The sequence below is a fragment of the Castor canadensis genome, chromosome 1, assembly GCF_047511655.1.
Source record: "Castor canadensis chromosome 1, mCasCan1.hap1v2, whole genome shotgun sequence".
Lineage (NCBI taxonomy): Eukaryota > Metazoa > Chordata > Mammalia > Rodentia > Castoridae > Castor > Castor canadensis.
The window spans coordinates 72601509-72619886 of record NC_133386.1 but is presented as its reverse complement, the minus strand read 5'-3'; the positions used below and the strand labels follow the sequence as shown (position 1 = coordinate 72619886).

The 18378-nt window shown below is 39.2% G+C and overlaps 1 protein-coding gene across 2 annotated transcripts in view; it reads right to left on the bottom strand.

Moving 5' to 3' along the window:
• Window positions 1-276: 276 nt before the first annotated feature.
• Window positions 277-18378, bottom strand: part of Rragd (Ras related GTP binding D) — a 40069-nt gene continuing 21967 nt past the window's right edge. The window contains exons 3-7 of one of the 2 annotated variants that reach the window (XM_020173714.2): window positions 16337-16536; window positions 15319-15433; window positions 14392-14534; window positions 9352-9500; window positions 277-3569 (exon numbers count right to left, since the gene is read on the bottom strand). In XM_020173714.2, the coding sequence (XP_020029303.1) occupies window positions 3418-3569; window positions 9352-9500; window positions 14392-14534; window positions 15319-15433; window positions 16337-16536 (759 nt within the window). In that variant the 3' untranslated portion in view covers window positions 277-3417. The remainder of the gene's footprint in view (window positions 3570-9351; window positions 9501-14391; window positions 14535-15318; window positions 15434-16336; window positions 16537-18378) is intronic. The other variant, XM_074078233.1, reaches the window with a different exon arrangement.

Here is an 18378-nt window from a genome sequence, read left to right as displayed (position 1 = left end):
CAATTTAAATGGAATGATTTATCTTCATTTCCATAAAATGAGAGCTGGTTAAGCAAGACAAAGCTTGCTGAATAGCCAAGCATGGCGGCACACATCTATAGTCCCACTACTAGGAAGGCTAAGGCAGAAATCCCTTAAGACCAGAAGTTCAGCCAGCCTGGGCAACGTAGTAAGACCCCCTACCTCAAAATAACTTTTTTTTTTTTAAAACTAGGTGGACTTACATTGGGCTGATGAAACAGTACTATATGTGTATGGGGAACAAACTCACAAATATCAAAGGCCATACTTTCTTTTAATTGTAGAAACCATTGTGATTCCAGAAAGCCAAGTTACAAATATGCTTAAAATAAAGTCTTACCAAGTCATGAACATGACAAATGCTTATAGACTGGCAGCTAGCATTCTAGAAAGCAATGGTTTAACAGTGGTTATAAGTGATATACTGCTTAAAGTAAAACATACGGTCTACTTGATTACAAATCACATCCAGTCTGTACACGTTGAATGCACACTGTGCTTTAATAATTACAACAGTCAGATGTGTTTCTGGATAATGTTTCAAACAGAGTTGGCATATAACCCACAGATAACAGTTTTCCTGTGATTTCATATCATTAGTCATTTTATATTTTAGGGTCCAAAATATATCACATTCACAAAATAACACGTTGTGAGTTAACCAGTTTTTAATTTATATTCTTTCAAAAACACTCCATATTGGTCATTCATACAAATGTACATCGCTGGAAATAACCAAAGATGCTAGTTCAAAGTTATATCGAAGTTCTATTTGACTCCTGCTCTAGAAATCTGCTAGTCAAGTTCTCAACCCTAAAACTGAGCAAAAATGTTCTAGTGCAGTCACTCTAGCCAGGGGTTTGGCCTTTCTGTTTAAAGCCTCACTTGAGCATGAAACACAGACACGCATGTTGCAGTAAGCTAACTTCCATATCAAAGATAAAACACAAAAGGACTTAAAAACTGCTGTAATTCCAACAGCACAGACTTGAAAGCCTGAACACTCAAACCTAAGTCCTACATCTTTCTTTAGTTAAGGTCATCGCCACACTTACAGGTTTGAGGCAGTAATCTATATCAGTGTGTGATTAACCAAAAAGTACACCTACTACCATGATCTTGGGTCCTATGCCATACGATTAGTTTTACCTTTTCCCCAAAGAATCACAAGCTCTTGAAGTAATAGGCTTTTTAAGGCACATTTTAACAAAAACCTGTCATATGCCCAGCTTAAAAATGGAAGCTCCACCTGGCTATAATAATAATATACCTAAGTAATGTGTGATTTACCAAATAGACCAAATGTCTCTGTCTTGAGGATACAGTTATATGAGAAACTCGACACTTCATTTGCTTATTCAAAGAGAAAAATTCTGTAAAAAAAAAAAATTAGATTTGTAAGAATAACATGCATGTGTCAGGCTTGTTGGCAAGATCCAACGGGGAGGGCACAGCTCTGGAAATTAGGGAAAAGATTTCTCTGGAACTCTGGGCTCCTACTCACCCATTTAGGGCTCTGAGTGGGAATCGTGAGGAAGGGATTTAAGGTACCTTAATGATTTCTAGAAATCTCTTTTACAAATGTACAGATCCTTAGGAGGCTCAAACCTTAAACACCAATTAGCTACCATCTTCAATTTCGGTCATCAGCTTCAAAGAAACAGGATTTAGGGAGAGAGAAAAGAAAGGATAGAGAGAAGTGGGAGAATTCCAAGGACGAATTGCTTTAGGGACTTTATACAGTTTGCTATGGACAGCTTTTATTTCCTAGGAGGCTTGGATTTAAAAACAAAAAATTCTAATGCTCCATAAGCATGTCATAGACTGCTAACCTTTGGGAAAGAAATAGAATTATCAACTTGGAATGGTTTGGCATAGGGTAAATTTGGGACTCTTAATTTCCTGCTAGTCTAAGGTAAACATAAGTGAAAGAACCTCATAGAAAAACACACAATGAAGGCAGGCGCCAGTGGCTCATGCCTGTAATCCTAGCTACTCAGGAAGCAGAGATCAGAAGGATCACAGTTTGAAGCCAGCCCAGGCAAGTAGTTCACGAGACCTATCTCAAAAAACCCCTCACAAAAATAGGGCTGGTGGAGAGGCTCAAGGTGAAGGCCCCAAGTTCAAGCCCCAGCACTGCAAAAAGAAAGAAAAACACAGTGAACTATGATGCCTCTTTGGCCATCCTTCTCTCTGATTGTGAGGGAACTTTCAGGATGGCTCTTTAGCCTTGTAGAGCAGGCTGGGGGCAGGCTAACTCAGTCATAAGAGGGGAAACAGAGGACATGAGGCACATTATCACAGATGCAAAGGTGACTCAGGTGACAAATGGAACCAATGAGGTGGAGATGGGAGATGTGCTCCATTCTCTATGGTCATAAAGTGAAAACCTGGTCCTAAATAAAGATCTTAAATGTAGCACAACAGACAATTACACAGGGGACAAACATACACAATAGTGTGTGTGTGTGTGTGTGTGTGTATTTTAATCCACAGTTGCCAACCCGCCTGTATCTTGGGAAATCTTTTGGCCTCTGATGTTATTTTAGCCCCAAGTGGCAGATACAGAAGAGCCTCCAGAAACCCTGCCTCAACATATTCTTATTTCTCTCCAGTGATTGGCACCATTTTAGAATTCTGGTCCCAAAGGTTCTAAACCATACTGACACAGCAAAAACATCACCTATCTGTGTAAAGTGATTATAGAGGTGTGTGTGGAGGTAAAGAGCATCATAAAAACCTGACTAGGGAAGCACAGCCATGGTGATAGAAATTTTTAGGAAGTTTAGTGCTGATATTATTCTACAAAACTCCTGTTTACACCTGTTAAAAATAGGTGACAGTTCTTATTGCTCTGGGAGCTTCCAGCCTCAATCTGATTCAGCTCTACTGAAAAATGATTTTTCTCAACAATTAGTAGCAAAGATTCCCAAATTTACAAAAAGTTGTTAGCAACACATCATTTTTGAGTTTTGATTGATTTCTGATTGCCCTATGAATAGGGACTATGGTATGCATGTCTTTGACACCAAGTACAGAGAAGAGTTTAGAAAAGTCACCTATCAAAGTTCATTGAGAGAAAACCATGAAAAAGTGCAAAATAGGTACAGTTTCTTGCAGTTCTCACGTGGGATTTTTCTGACTACCAACCATAAAAGTTGACATTTGTATAAGGAAAGTACAGTGGATTTCACTTTATTATTAGCCTACAAGTTTTTGCTTCAAAATGCTTACTTTATTTAAAAAAGAGAAGATCAAGAGAGCTGCAGTATTTTTTTTTTAACAACAAATCCACGTCATGTGCCCCAGTCTCCTTCTTCCTCTTTCTTTAATGCAATGTGGTGCAGTAGCCTCATCAAAAAGGTCTGATTTCAAAAGATGTTTCTGAAACCTCACCTACAGTAGCACTCGAGGGGTCCCATTTGGAGTGGTTCCTTTCTTCTTCTGTAGCCGATTCTGAACCTTTCGAGATTTCACCACTTTCATCCTTACCTCAAAAACTTCATGGATGGCCTTCCGGAAGCAATGAAAATTGTAGTCGATAAGCCCTAAAAGCCAAAAATATTTATAAATGTCAACAGAAATAATCTTTTTTCATATCAGCTATAGACAGGACAGGCCAGTAGGGGGCGGTAGAGGAACAGCCATCTCTAAAGGGTCTGCAAGATCTATGGCTGGAATCCAGGAATTGCAATTAACCTACAGAAGTACAGACAGTCTTGTGAAGGGAGGTGTTCCCTGATGAGTTTCCAGAGAATACACTACATATACAAAAATGTCTATGACCCAAAAGATTTAAAGAACCACTGAACTATACTTTTTTTTTTCTTTTTTACATTTCAGAATTAAAGATTAGGATTAGCCGTATAGCTGAAACAGTAGATTGCCTGGTTTGCAAGTACAAAGCCCAGTCACACCAAAAACAAACAGAACTGAATACTAATTACAATCAGATAAATCAGCTGGGCATACTTGGTTTTTTTTTTCTTTTATTCATATGTGCATACAATGTTTGGGTCATTTCTCCCCCCTTCCCCTGCCCCCACCTCCTCCCTTACCTACCCCCTCACTACCCCACCCCCTCACTACCAGGCAGAAACTATTTTGCCCTTATCTCTAGTTTTGTTGAAGAGAGAGTATAAGCAATAATAGGAAGGACAAGGGTTTTTGGTAGTTGAGATAAGGATAGTTATACGGGGAGTTGACTTGAATTGCTTTCTAGCTGGGCACACTTGTAATCCCAGCATTTGGGAGGCTGAGGCAGGAGCATTATGAGTTCAAGGCCAGCCTGGGCCACATAGCAAGACCTTGTCTCAAAAATAAATAAATAGATAGAAGGATTTATTTTGTTAATTTATCTGTCTTCAATGCAAAATTTCCCTCAAAAAAGGTGGAAAAAGAGGGGAGGGAGACTCTGACTTGGGAGTGTGGCTGAGATACCAGTCATAGGATCAATCAATCAATCACTGACGACTACTCTATCTGAACTATTCTCATAAGCCCTAGGGAATGCAAAGTACTTGATTCTAGAATGGCAGCAAGCACCTCATGTCAATTCCAAGTCAAGAATTCAACAATCAGCTTTTTGATATTAAGTAAATTATAAGCAGAGAAATAGTGGGGGAGAATCTTCTTGTGCTTTCAGAAATACATCATAGCCCAAAAATATGATAGAATAAAAGATAATCCAAAATCTAGACAGGTGCATTTTTCATTGCCCCCGTGAATTTATGAAAGCTGAGAGCAAATTATCTTTACACCAATGAGGACAAGGTGATTGGTTCTATTTGCCAGCATAAATTAACGGGCCCAATGATATCTCCATCCATCAGGTGATGTTTCCAGAGCCCCATCCAAAGAAAGAACTGGGATCCTAGCCAAGGATGCAACTCTTCAAAACCAACTGCAAGAGCACTGTGGGAAAATAAATAAATAAATAAATAAAAATTTTACAAACTCGGCTTCTGGGAGTAGAAGACCTCCAACGAGCACCCTCTGCTGCTTCAGCAGAGACAGAACCACAAGTGCGTTAAACTGACTTCCTCAAGATCAGTGAGGCAATCAAGGGAAAAAAAGAAATGAACGAGGAACAAAGAAATTATTTGATTTAGTGGGAACTTGAATATGAGAGGTGAGAACAACCTCGAAGTTCTCTGCTTATATATGCAACAAACTGCCTTAGGAAGAAAACTTAGCTCAAGGAATTCGGCTCATAGAGAAGGGTACAATGAAATGTTCTACTTAAGAAATTTTAGAGACATTCCACTGACAGTTCTTGACAAATCTCAACTCACTTATCTTCACAATTTCAAAATCTGACACCAATCTTGCTGTGTTTGGAGTTTTAAAAATAAAAATGTAGAAGTTCACAACTGAGGTTTTAAAGGAAGCAGACATTCATAAAAAGTGTCTGTTGTATGCACCCTTTCAGCAAACGCAGTTGAAAATACAACAGAGACGGAGAATAAACGCCACCATTAACCCGCCATGGCTAATACAGCCTCCCACTCTGACTCAGTTCTCAACCCTAGCCGCACATTAAAAGCAAGCACAGGCTCCTGTGCCATGTATGCTATGCTAACTGGAAGAGGCCAACACAGCCATGTTGTTGAACTGCTCCCCTCCCCAGGCAGCCTCTGGTGTGCATCGGGGTCAGCCCTCTCTGCAATCCACAGAGCTCATTAGTGAAACTCAGAAGGAGACCAACCTGAGGGCAAGCGCTGATCAGCAACCAACTTGAGATTAAAGCAACAACAAACAAATGTGAACGCTCCATGCATTTAGAAGCATTAAGATCTCTTTGAAGATGCATGACAGCTAAGGTGACCAACTCCTCCCATGTGTTTGGGACTGCCCTCGACTTTGGCATTGAAGGTCTATCCCAACAACCCAGGAAAGTGGAGATGGTTGGCCACATTCTCTTAAGCATAATGAGATCAAACGTTAAATGTGCCCATTTTCTTATGTCTTAGTATATTATTAAAACTAATACCTAGGTTTCCAGTTAAGTTTAGTACGTTCTACAAATCTGCCTATATCATCTGAGATGAGCCTACCTACGTGGTTTAGGAACAATTTACCAAAGATCCACATGATAAATTCCTGCTTAAATCCAGTTCCCTGACCATAGACAGAGGTTAAAATCAGTGGACAAAAGCTTAAGGACAAACAGGATTTACACAGTTTCAAAGTCTTTATTAACCGTATGCACTTCACAATAGAAAAAAATCCTGAAAGACATTACCTTAACTAGACTGAGCCTCGCATCTCGAACCACCCATCCACAACATGAACCACTTGATAAAAGTAGTGAAAGGACCTAACACCATTCCCGGGGCATTCTTGTCAAAGCGACCTTTCTCATTCCAACTTATGTGATTTCGTCACATATTCTACCAAATAACTGATCAGTACTTTTCAAAAGTGTCAAGAACGTAAGAGACAAGAAATTATCACAGATCGGAAAATATCAGGAGAAATAACTAAATCTAGCTGGAGATTCTGGGACAAAAAAAGTGAGCATTTATGGAAGAAACTGGTGAAAACAGAATAAGGTCTCTAGCTCAGCTGATAATATTATGGCTTTGTTCATTCCCTGGTTTTGATAATTCAACTACGGCATATAAGCTGTGTGTTAGAGGCTAGATGAGGAGTACATGAACACTGGGTACTATTTTTCTAATTTTTCTGTAAGTCTAAAATCAGTTTAAAAAAAAAAAAGGTTTCCAGGTTGACGCTCATATCCCCTAAATTTTAGAACCTGTTGTCAGCCTTCGTGATTTTGGGGCTGAAGTTGTACTGTTTCTTACTGGTATTTCCCTTAGCTTCCAAAATCAGCATGAAATATCAATCACCAGTAAATCTGGGGAAAGTCTTTAACCAAGAAAACAGTTATATAATGGGCACACATAAAACTGGTTTTCTACTGAGAAGCCCAATCCTGGTACTGTCAGTTGGGAGAAAGTCACTTATGTTTTGTGGGTCTGAGTAAAATCACCTGTAAAATGAAGAGAATAAAAACAGGTACAGTCCTGTCTATCTTCAAAAGTCCGTGAGTCTACTATATAATCTGTTCCTGCTTTTCACAAGATGAAAATAAGGAGTAAAAGATGTATACCATTTAATTAAAAGTTTTAAGGACAAAAGTCAACTTGGTAAGTAATAGCAAACCAAGGAAAGATGCATATCTTCATGAAGCGGCAAGGACACACAATTTAAAGCATGCACAGTTTCTAACTATCAAATTTTTAAAATACTAAAATCCAGTATTGATAAGCATATAGCAAGCTGTGCACTCATAGTCTCTTAGTAGCATAAATCCAGATACTCCTTCTGAAGGACATTTTGGCAATACTCTTTTTTTTTGGAGGGAGGGGTGCTTTTTGGTAGTAATGGGTTTGAACTCAGGGCTTCACACTTTTCATACTTGAGCCATACCTTCAGCCCAAGTTATTATTCTTTGGAAGTCACCAAAACATTGTTCTAAGTGATTCTACTCGAAGTTTTTCCTCAGCAAATAACCAAGATGCACACAAATGTTTAGTGCAAAGAAGGTCAGAGTATTAGTTATAACATCAAAATCTAGACAATATCTATATCTAAAGATAGAAAAATCTAACACCACCATTAAAATGATGTGGCAAAGAACAACTTAATGAACTGAAAGTATGCCTCTTAATTAAGTGAAAGTTATAAAATATAATTTAATTAGTTCTTCTAATGTGTTGTATGTATGTATACACACTGAGAAAAATGACTAGAAATGATATAGAACTGGTTCTCAAAGTAATAAGCTTATCAATTTCTTTTTGCTTATTTGTTATTTCTAAGTAAACACATTGCTTTTGCTGGTGGAGTGGCTCAAGTGGTAGAGTGCTTGCCTAGTAAGTACAAGGCCCTGAGTTCAAATCCCAGTACCACCAAAAAAAAATCTGAATGATATTTTCATGGCCAATGAAAGGAAATTTTCATTCATGTGTGTGTGCATATGAGTGTGTGTGTGTGTTTGTGTGTGTGTGAAAATAATAGAATATAAAACTATCTGGATAGTATGCCCCTAGTTTTGTTAGAAAAAGAGGGGGAGCCAGACACTGGTGGCAAATGCCTATAGTCTTAGTTACTTGAGAGGCTGAAATTGGGAGGACTAGGAGGCCAATTGGAGCATACAGTTCACAAGACCCCATCTCCAAAATAACCAGAGCAAAATGGACTGGAAGTATAGCTCAAGAAGTACAGCATCAGCTTTGCAAGCATAAAGCCTGAGTTCAAACCCTAGTTCCAAAAGAAAGAAAGAAGGAAGGAAGAAAAGAAAGAAAGAGGGGGAGGAGGGAGGAAGGGCAGGTGGGAGGGAGGGAGAGGGAAAAGAAAAGAAGGAAAGAAAAGAAAATCATAGAAATTTAACATACGGCTTAGCTCTAAATATGAAGTAAGTGTTTTTATTTGCTCTCTGTGCATTCCTAAGCCTTCAGGCATTTTTATAATGAACATGCATTGCTTTCAAGTGGGGAGGAAGGGCTGTTTCAGAAAACGTTACTTTTGCCACTTTGTGGGGATAGGTTTCTTGGGGTTTTTTTAGTGGTCCTGGGTATTAACACCAGGAACTTGTCCTCATACATACTAGGCAAATGCTGTATCATCAAGCTACATCCCCAGCCCTCCTGGGAGTTTTTAATCCAACAAATTGTAAATCATATCCTAGTCACTAACAAAATTCCCTAGCCACATTGGAAAGCTTAGTTCAGATAGTAGAGAGAAAAGAGGTTAATTGCTTTAATTTTAAAACTGAATTTGATTCTAAAAACCTATTTGGTGGAGTTATTAAATATATTCATCATGTCTTCCCTTTTTTGGAATCATGATACCATCATGAGTTCTGAAGAAGCGTATGAGGGCTAAAAGCCAAGTCAAATACCATCTACCTCTAACACTACCGGAACATCGTTGTTCCCTCCTTCACATGGTGAGGAAAAAGACTTTTTGACGTGTGGCCCATTCTCACTGGCCTCCATTCTCACCAGCCTCTCCTCTCACAGGCTGAGGAGTCCTCTCCCTGTCAGACACAGCCTGGCAACACACTCCGGCAGGCTTCACTGGCCCTGGCAGGGAGACTTGCTTCTGCTTCCACCTCGCCCCAATCACAGCTTCACCCCTAGGAGGAAGGCAGGCTCACTGGCCTGGAAGCTCCTCCCTGCAGGCCTACCTCAGGCATGGCAGCCCAGGGTCTGTGAATAAGTCTGGAAAGCCAAGGCCGTGCTGTTGACCACCCACATGCCATAAGCACCAAAAGCAGTAGGGATTGAAATGCTACTTTTAAATCACACCGAAAATTACCTTTTCTTTCAAAGCTTTCCTCTCTGACAAAGCAAACCAGAGCCAGGAACTTTGTCACCTCTTTTAAATATAGAACTGTTGTATTATTCAGTTTTATAATGGCTGTTGATTCCTTGTCATAGGGAGTGCCTGCTCCATCTTCTTTGAGACTAAATGGGGACAGAAACCAAAACGTGTTTGACCATTGAAAAAACCTACAAATTGTAACCCACTAACAGACCCCACTTTAACACGCAGAAAATGATCATCCTAGTGAGATGTCATTTCCACTTGCAGTGCTTGCAAAAGACCCCAATGACACGGCCACAAGAAGGTAACTTATGAAAGTCATCTTCCTGCTGACACTGTGGTGTCTGTGGTGGCTGTGGCAGGGTAGGCAACTTTCTAGACACCTGAGAGACACAGTGAAGGACAGAGTGAATTTCTCCCCACCACAGCCACAGGATTCTTCTTTCACTGGGAGAATGGCCAGGGTGATGAAAAGCCAGTAAGAGCTGAAAAACTTCCAAGTAGAGTCTAAAGAGATATGATGGTTAAATGCTGGACTAAACCCTGAGCCAGGCAAAAAAGCTGCTATAAAAGACAGAATTGAGACTGGGGGTGTATCTCAATGGTAGAGTGCTTGCCTAGCATGTGCAAGGCCTTGGGTTCAACCCCAGAACTGAAAAAAAAAAAAACCAACCAGAATTCAGATCATCAGTAAAATAGAGTAATACAACCATGCTAAATTTTGCTTAGTTTAATAGTTATAACTGTGGTCCTGTAAGATAATGTGTTTTTTGTTTACGGATACAGGTTCAAGTATCCAGGGTCAAACAATCAAGAAATCTGCAGCTCACTCTCAAACAGTTCAGCAAAAACACACAGACAAAAAAATATGTATTAGAGAGATGTAGCAAATATGGTAAGATGGTAAAAACTGGCAAATTTACTCTTGGTAATTTTCTGCACATTTGATATTTTTCCATAATAACTATATAAATATATTGATATATTTAAGAAAAGATGTGGTCTTTAGACACAGACAACTTGGCATGAAATCTCAGCTCTCTTATTTACTATGTAAGATTAGGCACAAAGATTAACTTCAATTTCCTCATTATATACTGAAAGCAATTACTTCAAAGTTTCCTAATGAGGATTAAATTAAATATTTCATATATAGAATAAACCTGAGAACATATAAAATGCACAATAAATGCTATTATGGCTTTAGTAATTGAACCAAAGCTACTGGTATAATCCCTTATGAATCTTTTCCTCATGAGTAAAGGACACAACCCTGAACCTTTTCCTCTTATCTGTAACTATATAAGTTTTCTGACTTGTTTACTTCTCAAATGTATGAATAATTGCCCAGAAATGTGACTGAACTGGAATTGTGCTAGGTGTTATTAATTCCATTTAAGAGCCACCGTTTATTAAACATTTACTCTGTGACATAAACCATTCTTACTATTCATTACCTACCAGCAGAATCTGCTAAGCAAAACATTGAGGAACCCGAGCCTGGACAAAGCTGATGACAGGTAGAGCCAAGACCTCAAGTCTAGATCTGACTAAAAAAGCTAATGCTTTAATCTATAAATATACAAAGGCATAGAGGGACAAGCCTGATTTAGTGGAGACATAATTGTATTTTAAGGGAAGTATAGTAGTTTTTTGTTGTTCTTGTTTTTCAGTTTGAAAGTATTTTAAAAGTAAATTGTAAGCTGGGAACCAGTGGCTCATGCCTGTAATCCTAGCTACTTGGGAGGTTGAGATCAGGAAGATTGAGGTTCAAGACCAGCCTGGGCAAATAGTTTGCAACACCCAAAATAATCAGAGCAAAACAGACAGTGTGGCTCGAAGTGATAGAATGCCTGCTTTGCAAGCATGAAGCCCTGAGTTCAAACCCCAGTTCCACACACACCAAAAAAAAGTAAATTGTAGGGCTAGACATGTTGGTCAGTAGTACAGAGCTTGCCTAGCACATTCAAGGCCCTGAGTCAGTCCCTAGTACAGCAGAAAAGAAAACTAGAAGGATCACTTGAGCCCAGAAATTCAAAGCCAGCTTGGGCAACACAGCAAGACCACCATCTCAAGAAAAAGAAAAAAAGAGTAAATTGTGGAAGTTAGTTTTGTTTTTTTAAAAAAAGGGATAATCTACCAAAACATTAGAAGATCTAAGTGTTGGATTTCAGATGTTAAAGATGCTTTAACAAAACTCTTAACTTCCATTGCACTGTTTTTAGCTATCTTTTTATTTTTTGAGAAAGAATCTCACTACATTGCTTAGGCTGACCTCAAACTCTTGATCCTCCTGTCCCTGCCTCAGCCTCCCAAATATTTCAGATTTGTGCTACTACATGTGGTTCAGCTACTATTTTTTTCTGACTGGATTTCTCTTGTTTAAAAGTAATGCTCTGAGAATAAACTGAAACATTTAACATTTTTACTCAATGAAGAAAAGGCATTAAAAAATTTTAAGTTAAATATATTTGAACATATTAGATAACATTTTATTTATTAATAAATAGGAAAATTCCTAGATAATATTAAATAAAAAAAAGCAGGATATGAAATTATATATACAAAGTGATCTCATTATCCTAAAAACTATACATAGAAATAAGAATAAAAATATAAAAAATGTAAAAGTAACTGTTTCTAGGTGGTGACATTATGGGCTGTTTGGAGGGGGTTCTGGGGACGGAACCTCGTACCTCAGCTATACTCCACCACTGGACTAGCATCCCCAACCCCAAGGGCTATTTTAACTTTATTTTTAATAATTTTATGTATTTTTCTCCAATATGTATGAATTACTTGCACAACTAAAGAGACCAAAAGAAAATTACAAGGAGAAATTGGTGAGGTTTTACAACTATACTATGCTCTATACCATAAATTTTCATCTATAAGCAATGAAAACACATGAAGGTGAAATGCATTCTAGAGAACATGTGTATGCATGTGTTTAGAGCTGCTACCTACACAGAAACCTCAGCTGAGAGATTCCTAAGACACTGGGTCACCTGCTTCTAGGGCCTCTGGTCTCCTCTTGGCAGCTGAGACAGGGCAGAAGCTGTCCAGTCACAGAGCCACCTATGCCCTGGCTGCCGACGGAGCTCCAGGCTCCAGCATCCCCAACCTGTCATCTCCTGCTAGTGAACTGGGATGGTTTACTGCAGAAAATGATCTGAAGAAACTCCAGAGCCAACAAACTTGTGACCTAGACTGGTTCTTACCAAACCCCGTGTGTTCTCAGGAACGCTGTGGTCCACAGAGAAACAGTCTGCTGGCAAGGCCCAGCTTCCTGTCTCTCCATGTTTGTTTTAGCTGGGTAAAAGGAAGTCTGATAAACATTCACAGGAACAAACAGCTTCCCACTTACATCTAATTACTGCTGTATGGCACAAGAGTAATCACGAATATCGTTAAGTATGTGCCAGATTAATGGTGCTGTGCGTTGTACTTGATTTCCACAGCAGTCGAGACTGTAATCAGCGTGCGTCCTGCTTTCACAACTAGTTCAAGGTCATCTACTTACAGCTTAAAAATAATTGAATGCTGCAGGGTCAAAATCCTGGGAAATAAGGACTATCTGTAGAGTGAGATGGCAGTGCTTATTAATAATGCCAATAATAATAAATCGTGGCAGCTACCAGGCACACTATGAGCCTAATGGTGTTTTGTTCTCACCACAGTCTCAGGGGGTATCACTTTCTCTATACCTTAACTCAAAGGCTGGGGGTCGTGCATGTGTAAACAGTTAACAGAGAATCTGACAGAGCGCTCAAAGGATTATCAGGCAGTGGAAGACAGTGATGGTGAGACTGGGACTCTTGCAGAAGGTGACAGAGGAGGCAGGGTGTCAAGCCGTGTGAGGCAGGTCTCAGAAGTGAAGAGGAAAATGAAGTCCACCTCATTTGTGACTGACTGAAAACGTAAAGTCCAATATAAATAGACAGGAACCCCATGAGGTCATTAGATAAACACTCACTCACTCAGCACAATCCTTATTTGGATAGTCCTAATGATGTGGAATTGGGGCTGGCGGAGTGGCTCAAGTGGTAGAGTGCCTTCCTAGCAAGTGTGAGGACCTGAGTTCAAACTCCAGTACAAACCAAAAAAAAAAAAAAAGATGTAGAATTTTTTTTAATCTCTAGTACCCGTATCAAGTTTTTCCACTCTGTTTATTTGATAAGTGTATAGGAAGTTCTGTTTTCTTAGAATGTAAGACTACAATAATAAACAATAAGCAGATAATGTTGTTTAATTAGATCTATAATTCTCTGCTTCTTATAGACCATCAAAAGTATATTTAAAAAGAACTCAGCAGATATCTTCCATAACAAACAGGATAATGGTAATGTTGTTAGTGAGATATTTTTTAGAGTTCAAGGATCTACTTGCATCCCACAAGGGAATACGACATGTTGACAGGTTTTTCAACAAAGGATCAGGAATAGTTAGACCTGAGTTCAAATTCTGTTTCTTTCTGACAGAATGACCAGAAGTTAGAAACTTAAACACTCTGAACCTTAGTTTCCTCATCCATATCATGGGTATAATAATTCCTGCCCCATGGAATAGTTAAGAATTTAATTACATGACACATTATTGTGTTCTAAATGGTCTGTTTATAGATCTCAGTTCTTTAAAACCAAAATATTAAAGTCAAGTAAGTAAATGCAAAAGGATGGCCTTTTTTGTGGTGCTGGGGACTGATCCCAGGGCTTCTTGTACCCAGGGAAGCACTCTACCACTGAGCTCCATCCTCTACCCTGGGAAGGATGGCCTGCTTGGCTGTGGCCTTTAAGTGTTTTACTTAAGCCAGGTGTGAGTGGCTCACACCAGTAATAGCTACTTGGTAGGCTGAGATATGGAGGATTGTGGTTGGAGGTCAGCCCTAGCAAATAGTTCACAAGACCCCATCTCCAAAATAACCACAGCAAAACAGACTGGAGGTGTGGCTCAAGCAATAGAGTGTCTGCTTTGCAAGAGCGAAGTCCAAAGTTCAAACCCCAAATCCCACCCAAAAAATGTTTTACTTACCCATAAATACAAGAAATGTCAATAACAACATCTATCATATCACAGCAGAGTTCGTAGGTTTGCATGTCCACTGGAGTACTATCGGTTGCAATATAAATTTTACTGACCACATCAAACAGAAATGCCTTTTCAATTCCAGAATTCTGAAACAAAAAACAGGATGCTGCCTTAAACAGCCTGCTGATTTCAGACCACATATGGTTACATAAAATGATAAGCCATCCAACTATTAGTGAAGGGGACCCCAGAGGGTGGGAAGGGGGCAGGGCAAGAAAGGGTGATAGGAAAGGCAGAATGGATTGAAGCATGAATGACATTGACACAGTGAAGCCCACTCATTTGCACAATCAATGAGTTCCTTTTTATAATTAAAAAATGAAAATTAAAAATTTTTAATTATATGCCATCCCCAGTGTAAAATATGAATAAGCAAAAATGAAGTTACTAAAAACTTAAGTTGTACCCTTTCATTACAATTTAAACTTGGTTGTCATAAACCTTCTAATGGACTTGCAGAAGAAATGAAAAGTAGAATCATCACAAGTTACTTATTTTAGGCAAAATAAATTGGACAGTGTTTCCTAATTCTTAGGCTAGTGTATGTAGGACCCACTAAGAACATTGTTCGTTCGTTCAGCGTTAAATATATAAAGTTATTCAAATGTATGCCTCCTCACCAAAACCAATCTTTATGCTCCTTTCTTCTGGTTGATGATGGCCACAGCTTGAATAAACACTCCATTTATACCAGGGAAGCACACGTTGTAGGAGTTAAATTTTAAAGGATCTAGAACAATACATAATCTTCAAAAGTAATACTTAAGTGACCATGACATGCTGTGAGAGCAAGCAGAAGTAAGAATTTTCACTCTTGCGATGCCATTCTCAAATTCTGCTCACTCTACCAGAGGCAAATTATTTACTTACTGAGATAAAGATGTTTAGCAAGTTCTCTAGAGTTGGGAGTTGTGGAATAAGCTTTTGAACCACTTTGCTAAAAGCTTCAAATATTGAATGATCATATATGCTTGTCAGATAAAAGCTGAAAGAGAAAACAGTATTTCAACATGGTTCCCATGACTGAGGAATATAGTTTTCTTAGACTATGTCCAAATACCCTTCTGTGTCTACTGTTCTAACACACACGTACAGCCCCTTCCTTCCTTCCTTTTTTTTTTTTTTTTTTTTTATCTTGGTAGCACTGAGGTTTGAACTCAAGGCCTCACACTTGCTAGGCAGGTGCCGCACTGCAGTCTGCTAGCCCCCTTCAGAATTCACAGTGACCTTGGTAAAAAACCAGTATGTCTTCCCACGCCATTCCTCACCTCCCAAAATGCCAGAACCGTGCCTATTCTTGCCTGCTGACTGACAAACCATTATTTGTCCATGCTGGCTTCCTTACATTTTGCAAGAGAATTCATACCTGATCATTTTTACACAAGCCTCTAGCTGTCCAGTTGATAGCTCTTAAGTGACTGACACGGAAGCACATTTTTTTTTTCATCTTCCAATTTGCAAAATGAATGATGCATGTAATATCCCACAAAGAATGATGGGAGAAATCTTCCTCTGTGTCATTTCTAACTGGACTATTTTCAGACTACTCCTTTATTTATGACTATAGGTACTATCCCATTTACCAAAGCCTATAAACATCAACGTCAATTAACTTCCTAGAATATTAGACTTTTTGGTTTTATTGCATGTTTTTCATATGAGAGGAGAATGTTAACAAGTATTAAACAAAACAAAACACTATTTTCACCAAAGACTAGAATTAGCATGTGAAAAACTGGTTTTTCCTAAACTCTATACCAGGGTCTATAGCACAAGACAGATTAAACAAGGTGAATTACTGCCATGTCAAGTCAACTATGCTGAGCGTGGAGCCCACACCTGCTTGTCACCATCTTTACTGCCACCCCTAAGGCGTTTCTGTTCTCACCTGAGGTGAATTTTTTCTAATCCAGCATCTGCAAGGTCATCATTTGCCCTCTGGTGAATATCTCTTTGGGTCTCAATTTTGTGGTCATCTGACAGACCATCCACTTTATGAATAAACACCTCGAAGTTGATGTCGGTGTTCACCTTGTAGGCCCTGGTCACCGTGAGGTGGAGCCGGGCCAGGGCCTCCATGTAGTCATCCTGGAGACAAAGGTAATGCCTGTCAAAGAGGCCGCTTCCCTTTTGAGCCTTTCAAACACTCTGCATCAGGAACCACATGGTGACAGCCCCAAAAAAATTTTTGCAAAGACCTTCTCCCCAAATCATGGCTTCATAGAATTCAAGTTGAAAACCTAAGTTTTGTTACCATGGAGAAGAAAAGGCTAACATCATGCAGCTGATTAATTTAGGCTGCAGACAGCCGTAAAGACCACAGCTGCAGTTTCAGGAAGACCAACTGAGTCCACAAGGAAGAGATCCTTCCCTGGAAAACTGATCCTCCTGGCTTTTCAAACATCTTGGTGAGCTGTGATGAAAGAATAGATGGAAACATGTAACAGTCACTAGGAGCACAAGGAAGGAGTTCAGGAATAGTTAAGAACACTAGGTGAAACCAGGCATGGTGTTTCATACCTGTAATCCCAGCTACTCAAAGTTATGGAGGCCCTGGCTCAGAAACAAAATACGGAAACAAAAGGGTTGGGGGTGTGGCTCAAGAGGTAGGGTGCTTGCCTAGCATGCTTGGGGTTCTGAGTTCAGTCCCCAGTACTGCAAAAAACAGAAATATCAATTTGTATATATACCTTTTTGCATTCAACCCAGCCTTTATAGAAAGCATGTAACTGCTGGTCTAGATGAATTACTTCAAACAACACGATACTATATCTTTCTCCTTTCTATCTCTACTTATTATATTATTATAACACAATAATATAATAAACACTTGCATATACATCACTGTTTAAGGAATCAAATATCAATGTAAAAGCCCTGTGTTTCTTTCCATTCTCCTAATCCAGTCAGTCCCTCTTCCCAGCCTTCAGCAGCAACCACTACCCAAGTTTACTATTTATTCCCACTCACCTCTTTACACTGTACACATGTGTCCCCAAACATACAGCATGCTTTTACATGGCTTAAAAATTTACACAAACAGGCCTGGTGTGGGAGCTCATACTAGTAATCCCAGCTATTTGGGAAGTAGTAAAGGAGGATCATGATTCAAGGGAAGCTCAATAAAAAGTTAGTGAGGCCACATATCCAAAATAAGCCAGGTATGTGGTATACACCTGAAATCCCAGCTACATGGTCCAAGGCTGGCCCTGGGAAAAATGTAAGATCCTATATGAAATATGAACTAAAGCAAAAAAAGGGCTGCAGATATAGCTCAAGTGGTAGAGCGATAGCTAGCAAGCATAAGGCCCTGAGTTAAAGCCCCAGAACTTAAAAAAAAAAAAAAGAAAAGAAAGAAAAGGAAAGGAAAAAACCCAGAAATATCAATTTGTTTGTATACTTTTTTCATTTGACTTTATGTCAAGAAGATTCATTTATGTTGAAGTATGTAACTCCAGTGTGTAATTCCTTTTAATGACTCTGAGATTTCACTTTATGGGTGGTCTATAATTTATACACTTGCCTGTTGAGAGACATTCCAGATGTTTCCAAGGATGTGTTGTTACAAAGACAATTTGGACAGTTCAGTGTACAGTGTACCCTGACGGCTAACGTGTCAGTCCTACCAGTATCCTGAGGGGGACTGGACAGCGTGTGACAGCACTGAGCACTCCAGACCCTCACCAAGGCCTGGTGCTGTCAGACCTCTGAATTACTGCCAGTTTAAAGGGTGTAGACAGGTCTTGGTGTTATTTACAGCTAAAAAGAGAAGGTATCTGCAGGAAGAAATTTAAGGGACCACCACCAACCCACTGCCTACCTCATGATGACGCCAAACCTAGAAAATACAGAAAGCCAGGGTAACAGGGGATATGTTTTGGCATTCTTCTACTCTACAAACTAAATAAACTATTTGATTCAGTCTTAAGG